This window comes from Chiloscyllium punctatum, chromosome 32, assembly GCF_047496795.1.
Source record: "Chiloscyllium punctatum isolate Juve2018m chromosome 32, sChiPun1.3, whole genome shotgun sequence".
Classification (NCBI taxonomy): Eukaryota; Metazoa; Chordata; class Chondrichthyes; order Orectolobiformes; family Hemiscylliidae; genus Chiloscyllium; species Chiloscyllium punctatum.
This window is the reverse complement of record NC_092770.1, coordinates 21,270,566-21,292,419: the sequence shown is the minus strand read 5'-3', so window position 1 is coordinate 21,292,419 and position 21,854 is coordinate 21,270,566. Positions and strand designations below refer to the sequence as shown.

The following is a 21,854-nucleotide window of genomic DNA, read 5'->3' as shown; positions in this document are numbered from 1 at the left end:
TCTCTTTTATATCTTTCTCCTCTCATCCTAAACCTATGCCCTCTATTTCTGGACTCCCTGGCCTTCGGGAAAAGACTTTGTCTGTTTATCCTATCCATGCCCCTCATGATTTTGTAAACCTCTATAAGTTCACCCCTCCAGGGAAAACAGCCCCAGCCTGCTCTCCCTATAGCTCAAATCTTTCAACCCTGGCAACATCCTTGTAAATCTTTTCTGAATCCTTTCAAGTTTCACAACATCTTTCCAATAGGAAGGAGACTAGAATTGCATGCAATATTCCAACAGTAGCCTAACCAATGTGCTGTACAGCTGCAACATGACCTCCCAACTCCTGTACTCAATATACTGACCAATAAAAGAAAGCATACCAAACCTCTTCTTCACTATCCTATCTACCTGCAACTCCACTTTCAAGGAGCCATGAACCTGCACTCCAAGGTCTCTTTGTTCAGCAACACTCCCTAGGACCTTACTATTAAGTGTATAAGTCCTGAAAAATGTGTTGCTGGAAAAGTGCAGCAGGTCAGGCAGCATTCAAGGAGCAGGAGAATTGACGTTTCGGGCATAAGCCCAAAGAAGGGCTTATGCCTGAAACGTCGATTCTCCTGCTCCTTGGATGCTGCCTGACCTGCTGTGCTTTTCCAGCAACACATTTTTCAGCTCTGATCTTCAGCATCTGCAGTCCTCACTTTCTCCTAGTGTATAAGTCCTGCTAAGATTTGCTTTCCCAAAAAACAGCACCTCACTTTTATCTGAATTAAACTCCATCTGCCACTTCTCAGCCCATTGGCCCATCTGGTTAAAATCCTGTTGTATTCTGAGGTAACTCTCTTCGCTGTCCACTACACCTCCAATTTTGGTGTAATCTGCAAACTTACTAACTGTGCCTCTTATGCTCACATCCAAATCATTTATGTAAATGACAAAAAGTGGAGGATCTTGTGGCACTTCACTGGTCACAGGCCTCCAGTCTGAAAAACAACCCTCCACCTACACCCTTTGTCTTCCTCCTTTGAGCCAGTTCTTTATCCAAATGGCTAGTTCTCCCTGTATTCCATGAGATCTAACCTTGCTAACCAGTCTCCCATGGGGAACCTTGTCAAATGCCTTATTGAAGTCCATATAGATCACATCTACCGCTCTGTCCTCATCAATCCTATTTTTTACTTCTTCAAAAAACTCAGTCAAGTTTGTGAGACATGATTTCCCACGCACAAATCCATGTTGACTGTCCCGAATCAGTCCTTGCCTTTCCAAATACACATACATCTTGTCCCTCAGGATTCCATCCAACAACTTGCCCGCCACCGAGGTCAAGCTCACTGGTTTATAGTTCCCTGGCTTGTCCTTACCATGCTTCTTAAACAGTAACCATGCTTGAAACTCTGATGGAGAAAGAAATGTTTGTTTATGGGTTATAAATCATAGAATCATTAAATGGTCATTCGATGAAAGTCATTTTTCCTATTATAATGAAGCTATGAAAACATAAGAAGTGGTAGCACGAGAAGACCGTACTAGCTGTTTGATTTTGGCTTCAACTCCACTTTCCTGCTTGTTCTTTATATAATCTGATGCAGTGAGAGACCAAAGGTATGTCCATTGCAGCCTCAAATGCGAGTGCATTCACAACCCTCTGTGGTAAAAACATCCAAAACTTCAAAGACTTTAAATGAAACAATTTGTCCTCATCTCACTCCTAAATGATTGTCCCTTTACACTGAAACTACCTCCTTTGATTTAGGTTCCATGGCTAGAAGAAACAAGCCCTGTCAAGTTTCTTCATAATGTTGAATGTTTCAATGAGATGACCTCTCATTCTTCGAAACTCCAGAGAATGTGTGTTGAACAAATACCCAATTTGGTGGATACAATAGCATTGTGATATTGTTGCTGCACAAGTAATCCTGAGGCCTGGGTTTGACTTCCACCATGGCAGGTCATGGCCTTAATCGCTTTTGAGAAGTTGGTGTTGTATCACCTTCTTGAACTCCTGCAGTTCAGAAGGGTTAGGTACACCACAGTGCTGTTATGACAGGCATTCTGGGATTTTAATTCATGGATTATACTAGTTACTATACTAGATAGAGTATACTAGTTAATTATATCTAGCAGCATCTGTGGAGAGAAAGCAGAATTAATGTTTTAGACCAGTGACCCTGAACTGAAGAAGGGTCGCTTGTCTAAAACATTAACTCTGCTTTCTCTCCACAGATGCTAGCAGATGTAATTAACTAGTATATTCTGACAGATCAGCCCAGGTCTCTGAATTCCTGATACAGTGAAATAACCTTTGAATTGCTATAGCAAAAATTTGGTCACCTCTCCTACTTCTACTTAGATTCAGATCCATTTTTTTTATCACTATATTGAGCAACTTGATTAACCTGAACTGAAGGGTCATTGGACCCGAAACATTAATGGCTTTCTTCCACAGATACTCCCAGACTACTGAGTTTCTCCAGCAATTTTTGCTTTTGTTTCCAGCATCTGCAGTTCTCTGTTTTTATGTAAGTTCCTTATTAGTTTCTCTAAAAACTTGAATTTAGTTTAAAGTATCAGTGGCATTGATGGGTAAACTGCCAGAACATCCTAAAAACTAATATGCTCCAGAGAATGAAACTTCCTGCCATTACTGCTCTGCTTTACATGTGATTCCAATTAACAGCTCTCAGCCACTCAGCTACCTCATTAGGTGAGGTAAGAGTGACAGCCCTTGACATCAAGGCTTCATTCAACTGAGTGTGACATCACAGAGCCCAAGCAAAATTGGAATCAATGGGTATCAGGGGACAAACACTCAGCTGGTTGGAGTCATACCTGGCACTTAGGAAGATGCTCATGGTTGTTGGAGGGCTGTCATCTTAGCTCCAGGATATCTCTGCAGGAGTTCCTCAGGGTAGTGTCCCAGGACCAACCATCTTCAGTCGCTTCATCAATAACCTTCCCTCCATCAACAGGTCAGAAGTGGGGATGTTCATAGAAGATTACACGATGTTCAGCACTGTATACAACTCCTCAGATACTGACGCAGTCCATGTTCAAATGCAACAAGTTGTGGACAATATTCAGCTTGGGCTTACAAGTGGCAAAAAAATCCATCATTAATAAGAGACAATCTAACCACCATCTCTTGACATTCAATGATTCACTGAATCTTGCACTAACAACATCCTGGGGCTTACCATTGACTAGAACTCAACTGGACTCACCACATAAACACAGTGTCCATAAGAACAGATTAAAGCCTAGGAACATTGCAGTGAGTAACTCACCTCCTGGCTCTCCAAAGCTTGTCCATCATTAGCAAGGCACAATTCAAGAATATGATGGAATATTCTCCATTTGTCTAGATGGACACTTCATCAACACTTAAGAAGCTTGACACCATCCAGGACAAAGCAGCCCACTTGATTGGCACCACATCCATAAACATCCACTGTCTCCACCATTGATGCTGTATGGCAGCAGTGTGTACCATCAATGAGATGCACTGCAGAAATTCACCAAAGATTCTTCAACAGCACCTTCAAATCCCATAACCACTTCTATCTAGAAGTAGAAGGACAGCAAATACTTGGGAAAACAACCAACTTCAAGTTCCTCTGCAAGCCACTTAACATCCTGATGAGGATATATATTATTGTTCCTTCACTGTCGCTGTGTCAAAATCCTGAAATTCCTTCCCTTACGGCATTGGTGGGTCAACGCACAGCAGAGTTCAAGAAGGCAGCTCATCACCACCTTCCCAAGGGTAACTAGGGACAGGAAATAAATGCTGGCCCAGCCAGTGAAGCCCACATCTCACAAATCAATAAAAAAAATCAATTAGTAACAAGAATTAATGTGGGAGCCACACAGATTGCAGTGGTTCAAGAAGGGGGTCAATGACCAGCTACTTGAAGAAATTATGGACAGACAGTGGGCTTTGCTTGAGATCCACACATGAATATTGAAAACAGAAAATAGCATTCAAGAAGAGTCCTGGCAAAGGAGGAGGAAAAGAAGGTAGAGATGCAGAGGGAGAGGGAATTCCAGAATGTGGTGAAGAGTAAAAATGTAAAGTCACCATTACCGCAGAGGTCCATAGGGCTGCTCTCTCAATAGAGAAAGCTGATCAGTGATGGTTTCCACATATCAACTGTTGTGGAAATTGAACCCATACTGTTGGTGTGACTTTGCATTGCAAACCAGCTGTCCAGGCAACTAAGATAACTGCCCTCCCCCCCCAAAAGAAATTTGACAATATGTAAATCAGGTTAATTCATAGGCCCTTTGGGCAGAATGGTGCTACTGAGATTCAAACTCAGGATCTTTGGTTTACAAAATAGGAACTTTAACTCCCCACTCCTCATTGGGTTAAAGGGAAGATGTAAGAGGAATAAAGAATACATGTGGTTGAAGTGTATAAAATCCATTGAAGAATTATAAACACAATCCTAAAAGTTTTAAATCTGAGGCACTGCTGCAAAAGGAGCCAATGTAGAAAAACAAAGATGTTTGCAATGTTAGAGTGGAATTTGTTGTTGGATGGGCATGGACACTAGATATTAGATGAGCTGAGGTTTATGGAGAATGGGAGGCAGAATTGCAAAGTATTGAAGTTATTGATCTGAAGGCAGTTAAGAAGGTTTTCAAGTCTAATAAAGGGCAAGAGGCAGGCGATGGAGATGGAACTAGACAATCTTTTTGGTGGAGAGGACATGATATTGAATGTCTGCTTGTAATCTAATTCTGGAACAATTGTTTTATTGATTTTAGACATGCCCTCTGAGCCTAAAGGAAACTGAAGTTTATTTTAAAGTTCACTACAGTATCGGACAGCTATGTGTTACTATGGGCAAAACACAGGATGCAGAAAAGCATTTTCGAAAGGCTTTGCACAGTATAGATTATGCTTCAAAATATATCAGGAAAAATCTTCCAGATATGGTCAGATGTTTAGGTAAGTGAACAAATGTTACATGCCACCATTTTGTACCATATACCAGATTGTGGAGAGCATTAAGAAGATTATTATATGCTTAAAAAATTCTTTTACAATGAGCCAATTTACTACAATGTTTCCCAATTCATCTTAAAAAATATTGTTACTAGCCTGATTTTCATTGCATGTAGGGAATACATATATTTGTTCCCTTGAGTGGTTTTTGGTAACATACTAGGAAACATTGTACGGACATGAATGGAGATTAATCTAGCTTCTGCCTTTAACACCAAGACATTAATGGAAGTCTTATTCACTAAGTCGAATTAAACATATCACTTAGTCTGTGTGCTATGAAGTATTCACACAGGAAGGGAACAAATTCATTTTATTTGTGGCAATAAATACATCTCTAGAAATGCTATGATTTTAAGTTAAGTCTTAAATAAGTGAACAAAGCAAACTTATTACTTATTTGTTTTACAGCACACTTGTTGTTTAAATTGGCAAATTTAGTTATGCAAGGAGGCTCAACTGACATTACAGATATACTGCAGAAGGCCAGGAGAATTACCAAAAAGACCTGTGATCCATGCACAGAAGCAAATTTAAAAATTCTTGAAGGTTTCCGAAAGTGAGTTCCTTTAGACCTTATTTTTGTCCACCCATCGTACATATCATCCATCAAAGACTTGCTATGAAATTTAGACAAGTGGCATGGTTCTGCTAAAGCTGTTTGCTCACCTAGAGTGTGCACTTACTATACAGCTTACATGGCACCAGCTTGAGGAAGGCACTGATGCATGCAGCCTTTCTGAGTGCCAGAAGCAATTCAGTACATGCTGTCATGATATTACCCACCCCTATACATCATGTGATGCATATTTACAAAACTTGGACCACATTGGTATATTCAATGAATGTGCACGTTATCCACATTAAGTGACAAATTGAAAGAGGGGCCCTGCACTAGTATTACATGAAGAAGCAGACACAAATTTGCATTACCAAGAAGCTGAATAGGTTAGGGCCGTTTTCCCTGGAGCATCGAAGGTTGAGGGTGACTTCTAGATGGTTATAAAATTATAAGGGGCATGCATAGGGTAAATAGACAAGGTCTTTTCCTTGGGGTGGGGGAATCCATACTAGGGGACATCGGTTTAGGGTGAGAGGAAAAAGTTTTAAAAGGGATCTAAGGGACAACTTTTCCACAAAAAAATGGTGTGTGTATGGAATGAGCTGCAAGAGGAAGTGGTGGAGGCTGGTACAATTACAACATTTAAAAGGCATCTGGATAGATACATGAATAGGAAAGGTTTAGAAGAATACGGGCCATGTGCTGGCAAATGGAACTGGATTAATTTATGATATCTGGCCAGCATGGATGAGTTAGACTAAAGGGTTTGTTTCCATGCTGTACATCTCAATGACTCTAATAAGTTTGAAGAACCTTTCGCTATTGTAAAGTATCTCAAAACCTGTGAGAGGGTACATGCGTGGGTGTGAGTGTGGGGTCTGTATGTGTGCATGTAAGAGAGAGCATGTATATGAGAGAGGGTCTGCGTGAATATGTAAGAGTGTGTGTGTGAGTGTGTGTGTGAGAGAGAGAGTGCATAATGTGGTGGGGTTACCAGTAGTGTGACATGAACCCAAGGTTCCGGTTGAGGCCATCCCCATGGGTACCAAATTTGGTTATCAGCCTCTGCTCAGCCATTTTGTGTTGTTGCTTGTCCTGAAGTCCACCTCGGAAGATGGTCACCTGAAGATCCAATGCTGAATGTCCCTAACCACTGAAGTGTTCCCTGACTGGGAGGGAACACCCCTGTTGTATGGTGTTAACTATGTCACTTTACTTACATGACAATGTAATCTTTTGCTATAAATTCTGTGTTTTATGGTCCAGCTTCACAACCACCTGAAGAAGGAGGGGTGCTCTGAAAGGTAGTGCTTCCAAATAAACCTATTGGACTATAATCTAGTATTGAGTGATTTTTAAGTTTGTCCACCCCAGCCCAACACCAGCACCTCCACATCACAGTTTGGAGTTGGACCTTCCATGCTTCTCAACAGTGACAGGAAGTTGAATGACAGATTTACCAATATTCCCAATATTTTCAATATGGTGCCCTATTTCACCTGAATTGTCTGCAGCAGAACTTGTTTGCCACCTCCCCCTTGGATGAACTGGAATATGAACCATCTTAGCTGCAGCCTGTTTCTTGCTCAGTGACTTACCATGTGCTGCTTCCAACTCTGTATTAGCCTTTGTGTTAGGTGCAACTTAGTGCCAGTATCTGAAGCAGTGGTTGTCAGTGTCCAATCAAGTGATTGTACTTCTCGTTCAATGCAGTGATGTTACTGTTTCTCTTCTTATTATTGCTGTAGTTGGACAGGCACCAGTTCTTGGAAGTCTGAAAACCGAAAAGCAGTTGTGGTAGGTTAGGTTGAGGGAACAGTGATGTGATAGGCAGCTGAGATCATACCAAATAAAGGGGAACTTGGGGTCGAAAAGGAGCATGAAGTAGGAAACCACCATCATCCTTATTGATCTAAGTGACATTAGATGTTAAGGGCTGTGCTGTGGTCAACTCTATGATGTGGAGAAACATTTCCATAGGGGCTGGCTGTTACAGATGATCTTGTCTCCCGGAGGCACTGCATCCAATGTGCAATACATTGTCCTACAGGAAAGAAGATACGATGTCAGTAATTATATTGCATTGATTTGGGTGATTTGCATGTCACAACTGAATAGCTAAAGCGGAATATTACAGGCAGTGAGGTGGGTGTAAGGCTAGCATCATTGTACAGGTATGTGAGGCTGGGGTGGAGTATCTGCATGCTGGACCTGAGTACTGAGTTCTAGAGATGACTGATAGATTGTGATGAGTTGAGCTACATCTTATGTTCCTCATAGAAGCTGATATCTTTTGAAAAGGGATATTAATTTCACACCGATCAATAAAAAGAATCATACAATAATATTTCACATATTAAAGACTTTTACTGCAAGAACCAAACTAAAATTAACAGTGACTAAACATTTATTAGTAGATAGCTAATATATCGAACTATGAAAAGTTCTTTTCACACTAACTAATTAATATTATGAAAACACCATGTCCCATGATTACATGCTACTCCAGGCTCTAAGAAGATAAAGTCCAAATCTCTCCTAGTGTTTTACTTTGCTCACTTTACCCTATTACACCGTGAGAAGTCTTTCCATCTTCAGGTCCTTCTTGAAAGTCCCTTCACTCACTCTCCTGAGCATCATCAAACTGACTTCCAACAGCATGGCAGCCTGTAGAAGCTCTGAATCTTCAGAGAACTATTTCCTACCATCATCTTGACTGAGGTAACACAACAGCAGTCTTTTCCCCTCTGCTTTTAGCAGCATCCTCACTGTCCCTTGCTGCAGTGTCTCACTGAGGCACAGATTTTCACTCCCTCAGGTACATGGGCCACTCTCACTCAAAGCCAAAATGAGAGAAATTTCCACAAAAGGCTGAATTATTGCTGTCATTGGGCAGGCAGCAGTTCTTGGAAGTCTGAAAACTGAAAATCAGTTGTGATAGATTGGGTTGAGGAAATTCAGCCTTACCACCCCAAGACAATAGTCTAGAAATATGGGAGGCAACCGTCACATACTCCTAATACCTCATCCATGCAACCAATGTCACCTCATGACCCCTACCCACCCAACATGTCTCCTCACACATTTCATGCCTATCCATGTCAAACTACCCATTCCCATGGCACTTAGTATACCCTGCCAACCCATATCCCATTTATTACCATGACTTTTTGCAGCTCCTTAGCTGACTTAGTGCCAGCAGATGCCAACTCATGCCCTCCCACTCAATACTATGGATCTTTATAATCACTAATGTAACTTGGTGTCAACATAAAACAACCTATGAACTCACACTCATCCTATGACTCTTTCTAAACTCTGTCAATTTAGTGTTAATTTATAAGGACCCATGTTCCTCTCACCACCCTTTTCCTTACATACTCCATGCCATCTCACTCAGTTTGTACTGTGAACAGATCACAGGAGTCATGCTAAGATACATACAAACATTCTAGTTAGGAGCAAAAGTAGGCAATTTGGTCTTTCAAACTTGTTTCACCACTCAACATGGCTGATCTGTTTCTGTTCTGAATTACACATTCCCAACCATCTCTGATGGTCTTTGATTCCCTTTCCTCTCGAGAATCTATCTACTCAACTTTAAGAGTACGTCAATCACGTTTTGAGGCAGAGAGTTTCAAAATCACATAACTTTCTGAGAGCAAAGAATTCCTTTCATCTCTGTCCAAAATGGCCAGATGTTAGTATTAAAATTGCACCCCTAGTTCTAGGCTACAAAAAAAAGAAACATTCTTTCCATATCCACTTTGTTGAGACCATTCAGGATTTTATAAACTTCAATTAAATCACAATTCACTCTTCTAAGCTCTAGTGAAAACAGGCTCAGCCTGTTCAATCTTTCCTCACTCCAGTTATCAATCTTGTAAACCTCCTCTGAACTGCCTCAAAAACATTTAGGTCATTCCTTAAATAAGGGGACCAAACTGCACTATGTAAATGAAACATCACTTCCTTACTTTTGTGTTCAATTCCTCTCACAATAAAGGATAGCATTCCCTTGGTTATCTTAATCATTTTCTCTACTTGCATTCTAATGTTTTGTGACTCATGCACTAAAATACCGAGATTTCGCTGTACCTCAAAATTTGCAGTCATTCTCCAATTAAATAATTCTCTACGTTTTTATTCTTCCTTTCAAAGAGAATAATTTTACATTTGATCCATCTGTCAGATTCTTGCTCACTTGCTTAATCTATTTATATTGATCCATACAATATTCTGATGTTGTCATTTTCACAACATGCTTTTGTGTCACCTGCAAATTTAGCTACCATACCTTCAGCCAGCAGAGGGAGACAGAAGCCTGGAAGCTGTTCAGCCCAACATTTCAGTCATTGAAATTAGGTTAAAAATCATACAACACCAGGTTATATCCAACAGGTTTATTTGAAAGTACAAGCTTTCAAATAAACTTTTGGACTATAACCTGTTATTGTGTGATTTTTAACTTAGTCCACCCCAGTTCAACACTGGCACCTCCACATTATTGAAATTAAGGAGCAACACCAATTCGTTATGCTGTCATGAGCTGCATTTCTCTACTTCATTATTTCTGTTTTGCTCATAACTCTGGGTAGAGAACTCAGTTAACAGATTGATCAAATATGATAGCCAAAATTGTTTTTTTCAAATGATCAGACAAACTTTTAACATTATATTCACACTTAGCTATGTTTTTATGTTGCTTATTTCCATAAGTGCATAACAAGGTAAAGTTGCCATGGTTTTATCACCACGTGGTTGCTCTCTCATTAGACAGGTGAATGGTGGCAGTTTAACTTGAGGATCACAACACCTCAGATGAGGTGAGAGGTTGACAAGGAGTCTGTTATGGTAACCTCAGCTATTGCGGGACTTGAACCCATGTTATTGGCATCACTCTGCATCACAAACCAGGCATCCAGCCAACTGTGCTCAGTTGGCCTAAGTGACCTGGCCAATATATATCCCACAAAAAAACAAAAAAACCTGGTCAGTATCACATTGCAGTTTTTGGGACTGTATGGTATGCAAATTGCTGCACTTCCTAAATTACACCAGTGAATTCAATTTAAAAATATTTAATTTGTAAAGTGCCTTGAGACATTCAGAGATTGTAAAAGATGCCATTTAGGTGATGTTCATCATTCACTTTTTGTCAATTATGTATAGTTCTAACATTGCTTTGAAATAAAATTAAGATTTTAAGATATATAATTAAAATTTAAATTTCTTTCCTTTTAGAATACATTTAAGTAAACTGCTTGAAGCTGAAAATTATTTTAAACAGGCTTTAGATATCAGGCAAAAATGGTATGGTAAATTGCATCCTGTAGTTGCTGAGATACTGGAACCCCTGGCAGATTTGTTGTGCTATCCTAAGTACTCAAAAAGGTAAATGTTACAATCTATAATATTCCTTCCTCCCTAAGAAATGTTTAATGGCTAAACTACGATTTGGTACAAATTTATCTACAGCAATGCCATGAACGTATAGCTTAAGTATGTTAGTCACACTCATTTGTTCAATAGTGTTCATATTGGTACAGGTGGAATTGGAGGACACAGATTAGTGCTGGTATCAGCCTGGCTGTTGGAAAGATAGCAAATCAGATTTAGCAGTTGTATTTTCTGGATGAAAGGCAAGCATGGAATTCTAGGTGCATTTATTCTACATACATTCCAGCGCACAGACAACTAGTAGCTGACTGGGTTGTGGACTTGTGATCAATTACCGATGACAAAGTCCTTCTGTTTGTCAACAACTATATGATTGACTCCCAGTAGCTGAACAGCTTGGGAATGTGGATGTTTCGAGTCATAGAATCCCTACAGTGTGGCAGCAGGCCATTCAGTCCATTGAGTCCACACTGACCCTCCAAAGAGCAGCCCACGCACCTACCCTATCCCTGCAGTTCCCATAGCTAATCCACCCAGCCTGCACATCACAGGGCACTGTGGGCAATTTAGCATGGCCAGTGTACCTAATCTGCACATCTTTGGACTGTGGGAGGAAACTGGAGCACCTAGAGGAATCCCATGCAGACACCGGGAGAATGTGCAAACTGTTTGCAGACAGTCACCTGAGGCTGGAATTGAACGTGGGTCCCTGGGGCTGTGAGCCAGCAGTGTTAACCACTGAGCCACTACACCACCCCAAATGACAGAAGCAATCAGGCATCCATAAGAGCAGGATTCTTTCCTCTTCAGTAAAAAAAATTAAACCTGATGAGAGCCAGTTTATTTCTCTCCTCAACAGTTGTTGAAAGCTATGGCTCTTAAAAAGTAATCTAGAAACTTTATAAGTGTGAACCAGCCACCCTTGCCTCCTTTAAGCAAGTGGAAATATACAGAAAAGGAGATTCTGGGAGCAACAGATTCTGACAAGCCAAATAGGTCACCCCAGCTGACACAATGATCAAGCACCTTTGAATTGCTTTCACAGTCTTTCCCTCTGCCCATACCACTCATGTATTTTCTTTCCTCTGTGTCTAAAAAGAGGATTTTTACAAGGGAGTTAGAGTTTTAACCAGAAGATTCATATGTTGAAAGTTCATTGTTGTTTATCTTTAGTTAGAATCTATTTATTCATAATTTGTTGTCTTACAGACATTTACACCACATGCTGCATCCGAAAGGCTAAGAGCATTGTGGAAAACCCTACACACCCCTCACTCAAACTCTTCTCCCTCCTGCCATACTGGAGCATTTGGTCTCTCACAGTCAGACTGTGCAAATGTTTCTTCCCCCAAGCCATCAGGCTCCTTAACACAGTATGATCGGACTTTCTCCCATCTGAAATTGTTTGCAGGACTTCGAATTGCTGCTAGCAAAATGTCTACTATTTATCATTCTTCTATTACACTATAACTTGTATGTTTTGCACTTATTCACTTTCTGCCGTATGTGATTGTGTAGTTTGTGCTTTCCAAGTAGCACCCTCAATCCTGGAGGAACACTGTCTCATTTTTACTGTATCAGTTGTATATGGTAGAAATGACAAACAAAATCTACTCTCTCTACTTTTTCTCTCTCTCTCTCTCTCTCTCTCTCTCTCTAAGTGTTGAAACCTTGTCCTTGTCTTTTGTCAACCTGGGACTGAAAAACTGGAAAATTGGAGAATTCTGCATTCCTTCTGAAAGCTTTTACTTTTGTGTCAACTCCAAGAATAGCAAGGCTTGATTTCCAGAATGTTAGTCCAGTGAGGCATAACATAAAATGATCGTGTAAAAAAAGTAGTTTACCAAGAAACTTGCTTTAATGTTCCATCCAAGTGGATACAAACCCCTTCATGCTGCATTTAAACATCAACTTCAAAAATGAATGAAAACCCTGTGATCAATCAGAAACAAATATATGATATATGAAAATATAAACATCAGATAGTTGTATTTGATGGTGTAGAATGATTTGTAAATGCAATGCAGTTCTGCCCATCTCCGTATCTAATTTCAGTAGAACAGCATTGGGATTGCCAGTGAAATGGTGGAAACATCTGAAAGTCATTTATATGGTTTATTTTAATTTTCTACAACTACAGGTGTCCAATAATAGCCCCATAGAATTTAAGGGCCTAATGTTTGAGTCAATTTTGACCTGAAAATTTTTCCTGAATGATATAAATAGTGGGAATATTTTCAAAAGCAAATCAGTTTGGAAGGTAGCACAGATGACTACAAGAAAAACTGTAAAATATAACTACTGAATGTTTCACATCCAGAATTAAACTTGGGGCTGACTTTCACAATCTGCCATGATTTTGTTATTTGCAGCACATGAGGTCAGGTTATTTGTTGGTTGTATATTGTCTATATCCTTTCACATAGTGCTGTTTTCTTGATTTGTAGCTTAGACTGGAGTCAATCAAAAAAGTTTTACAAAGAAGTGCTCAAAATTCAAGAGGACAGCATGCAGCGGGCCAGATCTTCAGAAACTAGAGATCAGATCAATCTCCATAGAGCCATTACTCTCTATAAACTAGGTAAGATAATGATGTATTTGATAAATATGTCCTATTTCTTTGTGTAAAAGGTTTTCCTAACTTATTAATTTGTTGTTCTCAGCCCTTTGTAATTGGGTTTTACTATTTACGCATTCATAAATTGCTCACAGCTTTATATATGACCCATTAATTAGAGTGGACTCATACACGATCTGGCATCAGAGTTGGGAGAGAGATACTTCAGAAATTCTCTCTACAGAGAGCTGCCTCATGGTCACAATCTGCATATACGTTGTGATAATTTGCAGTGTAGCAACTTTCAAAGCATAATTATAAATGAAGAACATAATTCAGATGATAATAACTTAAAACTAAGACTTTATTGACTGGAAATTTGTTTCGGTAAGAGCATGTTAATATTTCTGCAAGTGTAGATGCAAATAGAATAAAACTTTGCAGGCTGTAAATAAAACCTGATGCAGAAAAGAAAAGAGAGAAAAGAAGAAAAAAAGATTATTCAGCATTTGGGCAATAAGCAATCACAGCTTTTGTGAGACTTCAGTCAAAACATTGAAAATACGCATTCTCCCATCCAAGATAGAGCCAAGGAAGAATTTCTTCTCTGAGATGGTTGTTCATCTTTGGAATTGTATTCAATTTAGAGGAGTGTAAGCAGGATCATTGAATGTATTCAAGACTGGTTGTCAGATTTTTGTTCTACAAGGCCATCAAGGTATGTGTAACAAGCAGGAAAGTGAAATTAAGGTCCTAACCAGATCCACTAAGGTCTTATTGAACAGCAAAGGAGGATAGAGGTGGGGTCAATGACCTGCTTCTGGTCCTAAATCTTATGACTTGATTATAATTTTAACATATATTTTTACTGATATTGGCATTTTCAGATTCTGTATTCTTTGATATTTTAGTTTTATTACAATGCAAACATATCCATTAAAATATTATTAATGTACTCTGCAATAATTGTATCATTTTTCTAAAGAATTAAACAGTTTTGTGAAGCTTATTCAGTTGAAGGACGTTTTATCATCCTACTTTGGCAACTTTGCTGTTTTACCTGTAGATTATCTACTTGTAGATAATTAACAGCCAAATTGGTGCTAAAAGATTGCTGCATATGTCTCATTAGGGAAACAATTATTGTTTCATGATTTTACAGACACTGATGAATTGAATCTTCTCTGATGATTATTACTTTGTTTTAAAAAGTATAAAATCTCCATAAAGAGACTGTTTAGAAATGTTTTTCTTTCTTAGCCATAAAGATACAATGTATGACATTAAAAAAATCTAACAAGATAAAAATGCAGTTCATACTATCCAAATTGAAGCTTATCAGTGAACCATAGAGATTTACCGAGCACCTGTTGTTTGTACAACATAATCATGAAATACTACTGTGTCCATAAAAACCAGCATGTTTTATGACCAGGTGAGGGATGAATCGTTTCCTGTTTTTTTAAGGCCCTCTTTGGATGTTTGCCACAAAACATTTTAGTTCTTTTTAGCCTGTAACCAATTGTGAATTAAAATATAGCACTGGTGAGTGAAAGGAAAGAGGAATTTTATTACTTACTAATGCCCCCCCCCCGAACGAAATTATCAAACACATACACATATAATTTTTTAAAAGGGTAAATATCTAGTACAGTAGGAAAATAAAGCATATGCAGTTTAAAAGAGTTTTGAAAGACCCTTTGAGTTGTAATATCTGAACCTTAGAGCAACACTGTCTCACTGATGCCTTGTATCCTCAGCAATCTAGAAATTGTTAGAATCCTTGAGTTCTGGGTGAGAGGATGTTTTTCTAAGTTGTTCTATCATTAATGCTGGCTTTTCAGATGTTGAGTAGGAAGTGAAGACAGCGCCTTTCAGTCCTTGCTGTTACCAATTCATGTACTTTCCAGGCCAAAAGTTGTTTTCCTGAAGTACAGTTCACATGTGCATTCCCATGGCGGTTTTATTTATTCCAAGCTGGACGATCCCAGCTTATTAAGAAACGTGTAAACCAAAAATAGGAGAGGGCAGTTTCATCATACCAGATTGAGTTTTAGTGTCTTTTGATAAAATGTTAATTTTGGCTTATTCTGTCTTTGTTTATTTGACATTAGTTTCATGACCTTGGTTCAACCTGATCAGATGACCACAACTGACCACTTAAGATCGTATTTCTTGATCTTAGTCCATTTGTAGTCCATAAGGACTCAGATATTAAAATCAGATGCTGGAAGTTGAAATTGATTGTCCAAATTGTATCAGTATTGTGACAAGCACATGATGTAACACCAGCTTTGTCAGAGTTGGAAGAGAGTGAAGATGCTAAAATAGGTTTCACATTTTGAATGAAACACATGACTTGTCACTGAAATGTCCCTCTAGTATCCAAAACCAGTAATGTTTTCATCATTTACTCATCACACTACTGTCAGCTAAAGTGAGCTGAATTTTGTTACAACAATAGCTGATTCTACGAAAATCAAATTCTCTACAAGCTTAAATGAAGTATTGTTTCTGGATGAAGATGTGGAGTTCTAGATATGGTGATTTATATAGGATATTATGAGAAAAGAAACCTTATGCAATGGAAATCTACTGTTTGATATTGTGCAATTTTGTATTCCTCTAAATAGGTAAACTATTAAAAAATGATGGCAATTGTCAAGCTCGAAAAGAAACAGCAGAACGTTTACGGCACTCATTTGATTTATTAACTGAACTGCTGGGTCCTAATCATCATTTAACAATGGAGGTGCGAAGGTATGACATGTTTGGATTTCTTCGATTTGTAAAAAAGAAATAAGTATTGTATCTCAGGAGTATTTTTTTTTGTCTCCTAGGTTGCTCAAACATGTAGAGAAACAGATCTGCAAAGATAGGACAGAGTTGATAATAGATAGTCCTAAAATTTCTACCAGTTTTCTACCAAAGAAATATGATCAGGCAGAATCTGATTTGCAGTGTCCTTATGAAAGACTGAAGATGCACCATAATTCGAAGATTTTAGCTAGCAGCCAAGCTGACAGCCTACAGATGACTGCCAATGCCAACTCTGCACAAACAACACACCCTGTTGACAGTTCAAAAGAAAAGTCACAAGCAGATGTATATTCTGATGATCCTGTTGTACTAGAACAGGATATAATAGATGATAATGCTGATTTAGAAGAGGAATGTTTAACCAATTCAAGATCTGGTTCAAATTTATTCATTTCTAAACATGCTTTGCTTCCAAGGCCAATTTTATGGATGGAACAGCCAAAATCTAGTTGCCCAGATATTAAAAGCAAATTATCAACATCTACCAATAAACGGTCCATGCCCAGTTCAATCTGCAAACCATTACCTACCTGCAAAGTCCCTGCATTTGGGCCTAACAGTAATACTTTAGTGCCATCTTTAAGAACCAAAGTAGGGTCAGAAAGACTCAGGATTATCTACCAATCAGCTTGGCATCATCCATCAGGACTGCACCCAGCTCTTAAAAAGCCTTTCTCATCCATAAGACATGTGATTAAAAGGAATCCTGAGATATCTTGGAATGTGTATCGTGCAAAAACACCTAGGTGCAAAGCCATCTAGTAGTAAGTTTGGCTGAAATTTCCATTACTGTGACTTGTTTTGCTTTAAGGTAGGACTGTGCAGTAAGATGCATATTCGAACTGAATGAAGGCATAAAATATTAGACGATGGCTCAACTGATCTCATTCTTGCATTCTCTTTGTTTACCAGTTTGGATAATAAAGTGGAACCCAAACATTTAAGTAGCGGTGCTCCGTTTTTTAAAGATAGGTATTGAACTAACAAATAAAAGAGAAAAAAAGATAAGCGTGATTTCATTCTTTGATTCTATTTTTGAAATTCAATATAAGGCCCAGTAAAAATGAAGATTTATTATACTTAAAAACCTGTCAAAACTACTACATTGTAATATCTGTGGCTTAGTATTTTTCGATAGTATTGTTACAATTTACTCTCAAGGAACTAAATTGAAGGTTTTAAGGCTGTGGTACACTAGGAGATAACTGTTTAAAAAGTGTTAAGTCCATGCTTTTAATGACAGTCTTATTTCAGTTAACCATATGCCACACAACTCACATCTCTCAGATTTTTTGACAGTTTCTTTGATCTGTATATTCTATAGCCAACCAGGAAGCAGACTAGATATTTTCTTATCAATCAGTTCAGAGATGTTATGACACATCTCAGGAACAGGTGGGACATGAACCTAGTTCTTTTTTTTTCCCAAATCAATCTGTTCAGAGATTTTAGTAAACACATCTGGAGCATGTGGGACTTGAATATGGGTCCCCTGGTACTCAAGTAGGGACACTACCACCGGACCACAATAAAACCCTTCCTGGTTCAGATTACTAGTTCCTGATATTAATACCACCAATTCACACCCAATTAACCCTTAATTAATATACCCATCATCCCCAATTCTTGCATTCCATTAGGTTACATGCATTCCTTAAAAAGGTATTAGATTTCCCTTTAGAATTTTCAGATTAATCAATATATATAGCTAAAACATACAAAGCAACTTGTCCTTTTTCCTGTATGGCCAATAGTTTCTTAGAATTTGCTCCTTTCTTTGTAAAATAATTAGATAGCTGACTGCTATTATTCACCTATTCCAGTTTGGAATTTCTCCATTCTCTGCTTTAAACCTGTAATGTCAATTCTCAGTTGGATTCATGAATACATTTTATTGAGTATACATTATCAGGGAGGTGGTGGTGTAATGGTAATGTCACTGGACCAGTAATCCAGAAATCCAGGCTAAACATCTGGAGTCATGTGTTTGAGTCACACCAAAGCAGATGATGAAATTTGAATTCAGTAAAAATTAGATTACTTACAGTGTGGAAACAGGCCCTTCGGCCCAACAAGTCCACACCGACCCGCCGAAGCGCAACCCACCCATACCCCTACATTTACTCCTTACCTAACACTACGGGCAATTTAGTATGGCCAATTTACCTGACCTGCGCATTTTTGGACTGTGGGAGGAAACCGGAGCACCCGGAGGAAACCCACGCAGACACGGGGAGAATGTGCAAACTCCACACAGTCAGTCGCCTGAGGCGGGAAATGAACCCGGGTCTCTGGCGCTGTGAGGCAGCAGTGCTAACCACAGTGCTAATCTGGAATGGGGCCAGTTATGGTGCAGTGGTAATGCCCCTATCTTTGGACGAGGGTTGGATTCAAATTCCACTCTCGTAACTGATATGCTGTAACATCTCTGAACAGGTTGATTCAAAAATATCTAAAATGGAAAGCTGACAGAGTAACAACAACTGTTGATTATCGTAAAAATCCATCTGAATCACTAAAAGTGATTACCTGGTCTAACATCATTACCTGGTCTGGCCTACATGTGACTCCACTGTGGTTGACTCTCAACAATCAGGGATTGGCAACAAATGCTGGCTAGCCAGCAATGCCCTGAACAAATAAAAAGTAAGCATAGGGACTAATATCAATGTAGAACATAATGGTTAATGATGCCAATTTCCCTTTGTGGATTTTATCCCAATACTTAGTTTGGGAAACATTTTTCTTAGCAGAGAGCAATATTTACTTCCCTTTCTCACAAGCAAGATTATAAAATCTCCCACCCCTGGTTTGTTAAGTTTTGCAATTAGACATTGGAAAGTCTAAAGCCAATGTCTTCAGCCCCTGCCACAAACCTGTTCTAATCTTTATTTTATCACTGTTTGTGATTGTTGGAAATGAAATTACATGATCTTCAACATTGACTAAAATACATCCTACTCCCCAGATGCTGTTGCAGATTGAACAAGACTTTTCTAGTGTGAACCTGACTGGTCACCATTTTGGCGTCCCTATTTGACCTTTAACTTCCAATCTTCTTAAGAGTCATAGAGACATACAGCACGGAAACAGACTCTTCGGTCTAACTCATCCATGCCAACCAGATATCCTAACCCAACCTAGTCCCATTTGCCAGCACCTGGCCCATATCCCTGTAAACCCTTCCTATTCATATACCCATCCAGACGCCTTTTAAATATTGATATTGTACCAGCCTCTGCCACTTCCTCTGGCAGCTTATTCCATACATGCACCACTCTCTGCATGAACAAGTTGCCCCTTAAGTCCCTTTTATATCTTTCCTTTCTTACCCTGAACCTATGCCCTCTAGTTTTGGTCTCCCCCACACCACGGAAATGACTTTGTCTGTTTACCCTATCCATGCCCCTCATGATTTTATAAACCTCTATAAGGTCACTGCTCAGCTTCCAACGCTCCAGGGAGAACAGCTCTAGCCTATTCCATCTCTCCCTATAGCTCAAATCCTCCAACCCTGGCAACATCCTTGTAAATCTTTTCTGAACCCTTTCAAGTTTCACAACATCTTTCTGATAGGAAGGAGACCAGAATTGCCCACAATATTCCAAAAGTAGCCTAACCAACGTCCTGTACAGCCACAACATGACCTCCCAACCCCTATACTCAATACTCTGACCAATAAAGGTTAGCATAGCAAACACCTTCACTATCCTTTCTACCTATGACTCTTCTCTTGATTGGCAAAATCTCCCATTCCTACAGTGATTTCTGTCTCTGCCTCTACTTTAGCCCATCCAACACTGAAATTCTCAATGCTTACCTTTGACCCTCCAACACAACCACTCCAGTGGTTCCAGTATGCATAAACTTTGGGTCATACAAAACTCTGAAGTCTGTATCTTAAGTCAGACTCAGTGCCATTAATACTTCACCCTATATGTTCACTGACCTTTGACCTTGATTTATCAATGTTTCCAAATTATTCTGTTGCTATGCCAGTCTCCTCCCTCCCTGTCAAATCCCCAGCAAACTCTTTAATTGCCAGTTGTATAGCTCTCTGAGAATTAAGTGTTCCTTCAATTGTGCACTCTTGTGCATCCCAATTTCCCTGGCCCTCCCATGGGTATCTATGCTTCTAACTATCTCGGCTGTGAGCTCTAGAATACCTCCACGAAACCTCTCCAGCTTGCTTTCCTCCTTTAAGAATAATAATGACATATTGATAATAGTGCTGAACAAGTAATCTAAAAGCCCTGACTACTTTGAGAACACAAGTTCAACTTTGATCACTAAAACCTGTTCCTTCAGCTATTTGCAATAGGAAGAGACTTGATTATATCTGACCTGCTCGTGCTTGCAAAATCTAGAAGTCAGCCTCCAACATTAAACATGATTAGCCTCTTGACAAACAATCCTGATTGTGCCAAGAGTTATACTAACAACCAATCTGAGACTACCAGTTAGGCTCACGGTATTGTTCACTTATATGTGTTAGAAGCCAAATAGCAAACACTGCACCTTGTTTACTGAACAAACTCTAGGTGGACAGAAAATCCCCTGGTACATTCTCTTGTACATTTCCCATGGCAATGCAATGACAATTCCATGTTGAGTTGCTGCCTTTGAATTTAAACAAAAACTTACTGAGTAACTGTATCCTGGTGCAGGTGCGCTTCGGCAGGTCGGTGTGGACTTGTTGGACCGAAGGGCCTGTTTCCACACTGTAAGTAAAAAGTAATAGAAAAAGTAAGTAATCAGAGTCAACTTACCAATGCATCAGCATTCTCTACTCATTCAATATACATTCTTGTTCCCTTCAAAATTTGTTATTTTTGCGATTCTGTCCTGATGAGCATAAGATGAAAAGCTTCAACAGCATGTCTCTTTTTTCAGTAATATTCAATTTAAATTCAGTGAATTAACAAATCTGGAATTAAAAGCTGGTCTTACTAATAGCGATCGTGAAGCTACTGTTACGACTTAATGGAGCAGCACCTTTGAAATCCAGCCCTGCTATTCCTGGAGTTGTCACAAAAGGTAAAGATTATCTAAAGTATGCAACGTTCACCAATTTACCTGACTGTCAGATCTAGGTCAATAGAAAACACAAATGTCCTACTCCCAATCGTATGTTTCAAAGCCCCTAGCCTGGCTATTTCAGTTCACCGACAACACTGGCATTTACCTAACAATGTGGAAATTATCCAGGCATGTCCTATCCACAAGAAGCTCATGATCATCAGCAAAGTGATGAAAGGTGCAATTAACAGTACTATCAAGTGGCATTTATACAATAACAATCTATTCATTCCATCAAGACCACTCAATTCCAGAACCCTTTCCAAATCTAAACACAAAAGCGCTGAATTAAGAAGGTGAAGTGAAAGTGACTACCTTTAACATCAAGCAGCATTTGACCGCAAATATGGCATTGAGAAACCCTGGCAAAATGGACGTCAATGGGGCTTGGAGAAGAACAGTCCACTGGCTGGAGTCATATCTAGTTAAAAAGA

General features: G+C 39.2%; 1 protein-coding gene and 1 long non-coding RNA gene across 6 annotated transcripts in view; one reads left to right on the top strand and one right to left on the bottom strand.

The window, feature by feature from the left end:
- The window catches only part of LOC140457968 (putative tetratricopeptide repeat protein 41), a 65,167-nt gene extending 47,839 nt beyond the window's left edge, over positions 1 to 17,328 (top strand). The window contains exons 11-16 of one of the 5 annotated variants that reach the window (XM_072551849.1): positions 4,762 to 4,945; positions 5,414 to 5,561; positions 10,809 to 10,958; positions 13,412 to 13,545; positions 16,155 to 16,281; positions 16,362 to 17,328. In XM_072551849.1, coding sequence (XP_072407950.1) covers positions 4,762 to 4,945; positions 5,414 to 5,561; positions 10,809 to 10,958; positions 13,412 to 13,545; positions 16,155 to 16,281; positions 16,362 to 17,103 — 1,485 coding nt within the window. In that variant the 3' untranslated portion in view covers positions 17,104 to 17,328. The remainder of the gene's footprint in view (positions 1 to 4,761; positions 4,946 to 5,413; positions 5,562 to 10,808; positions 10,959 to 13,411; positions 13,546 to 16,154; positions 16,282 to 16,361) is intronic. The other 4 variants (XM_072551852.1, XM_072551850.1, XM_072551851.1 and 1 more) reach the window with 4 other exon arrangements.
- The window catches only part of LOC140457975 (uncharacterized), a 46,336-nt gene extending 25,268 nt beyond the window's left edge, over positions 1 to 21,068 (bottom strand). Inside the window, exons 1-2 of the long non-coding RNA XR_011953420.1 lie at positions 20,986 to 21,068; positions 7,163 to 7,338 (exon numbers count right to left, since the gene is read on the bottom strand). This is a non-coding gene — a long non-coding RNA (uncharacterized lncRNA). The remainder of the gene's footprint in view (positions 1 to 7,162; positions 7,339 to 20,985) is intronic.
- Positions 21,069 to 21,854: the final 786 nt, after the last annotated feature.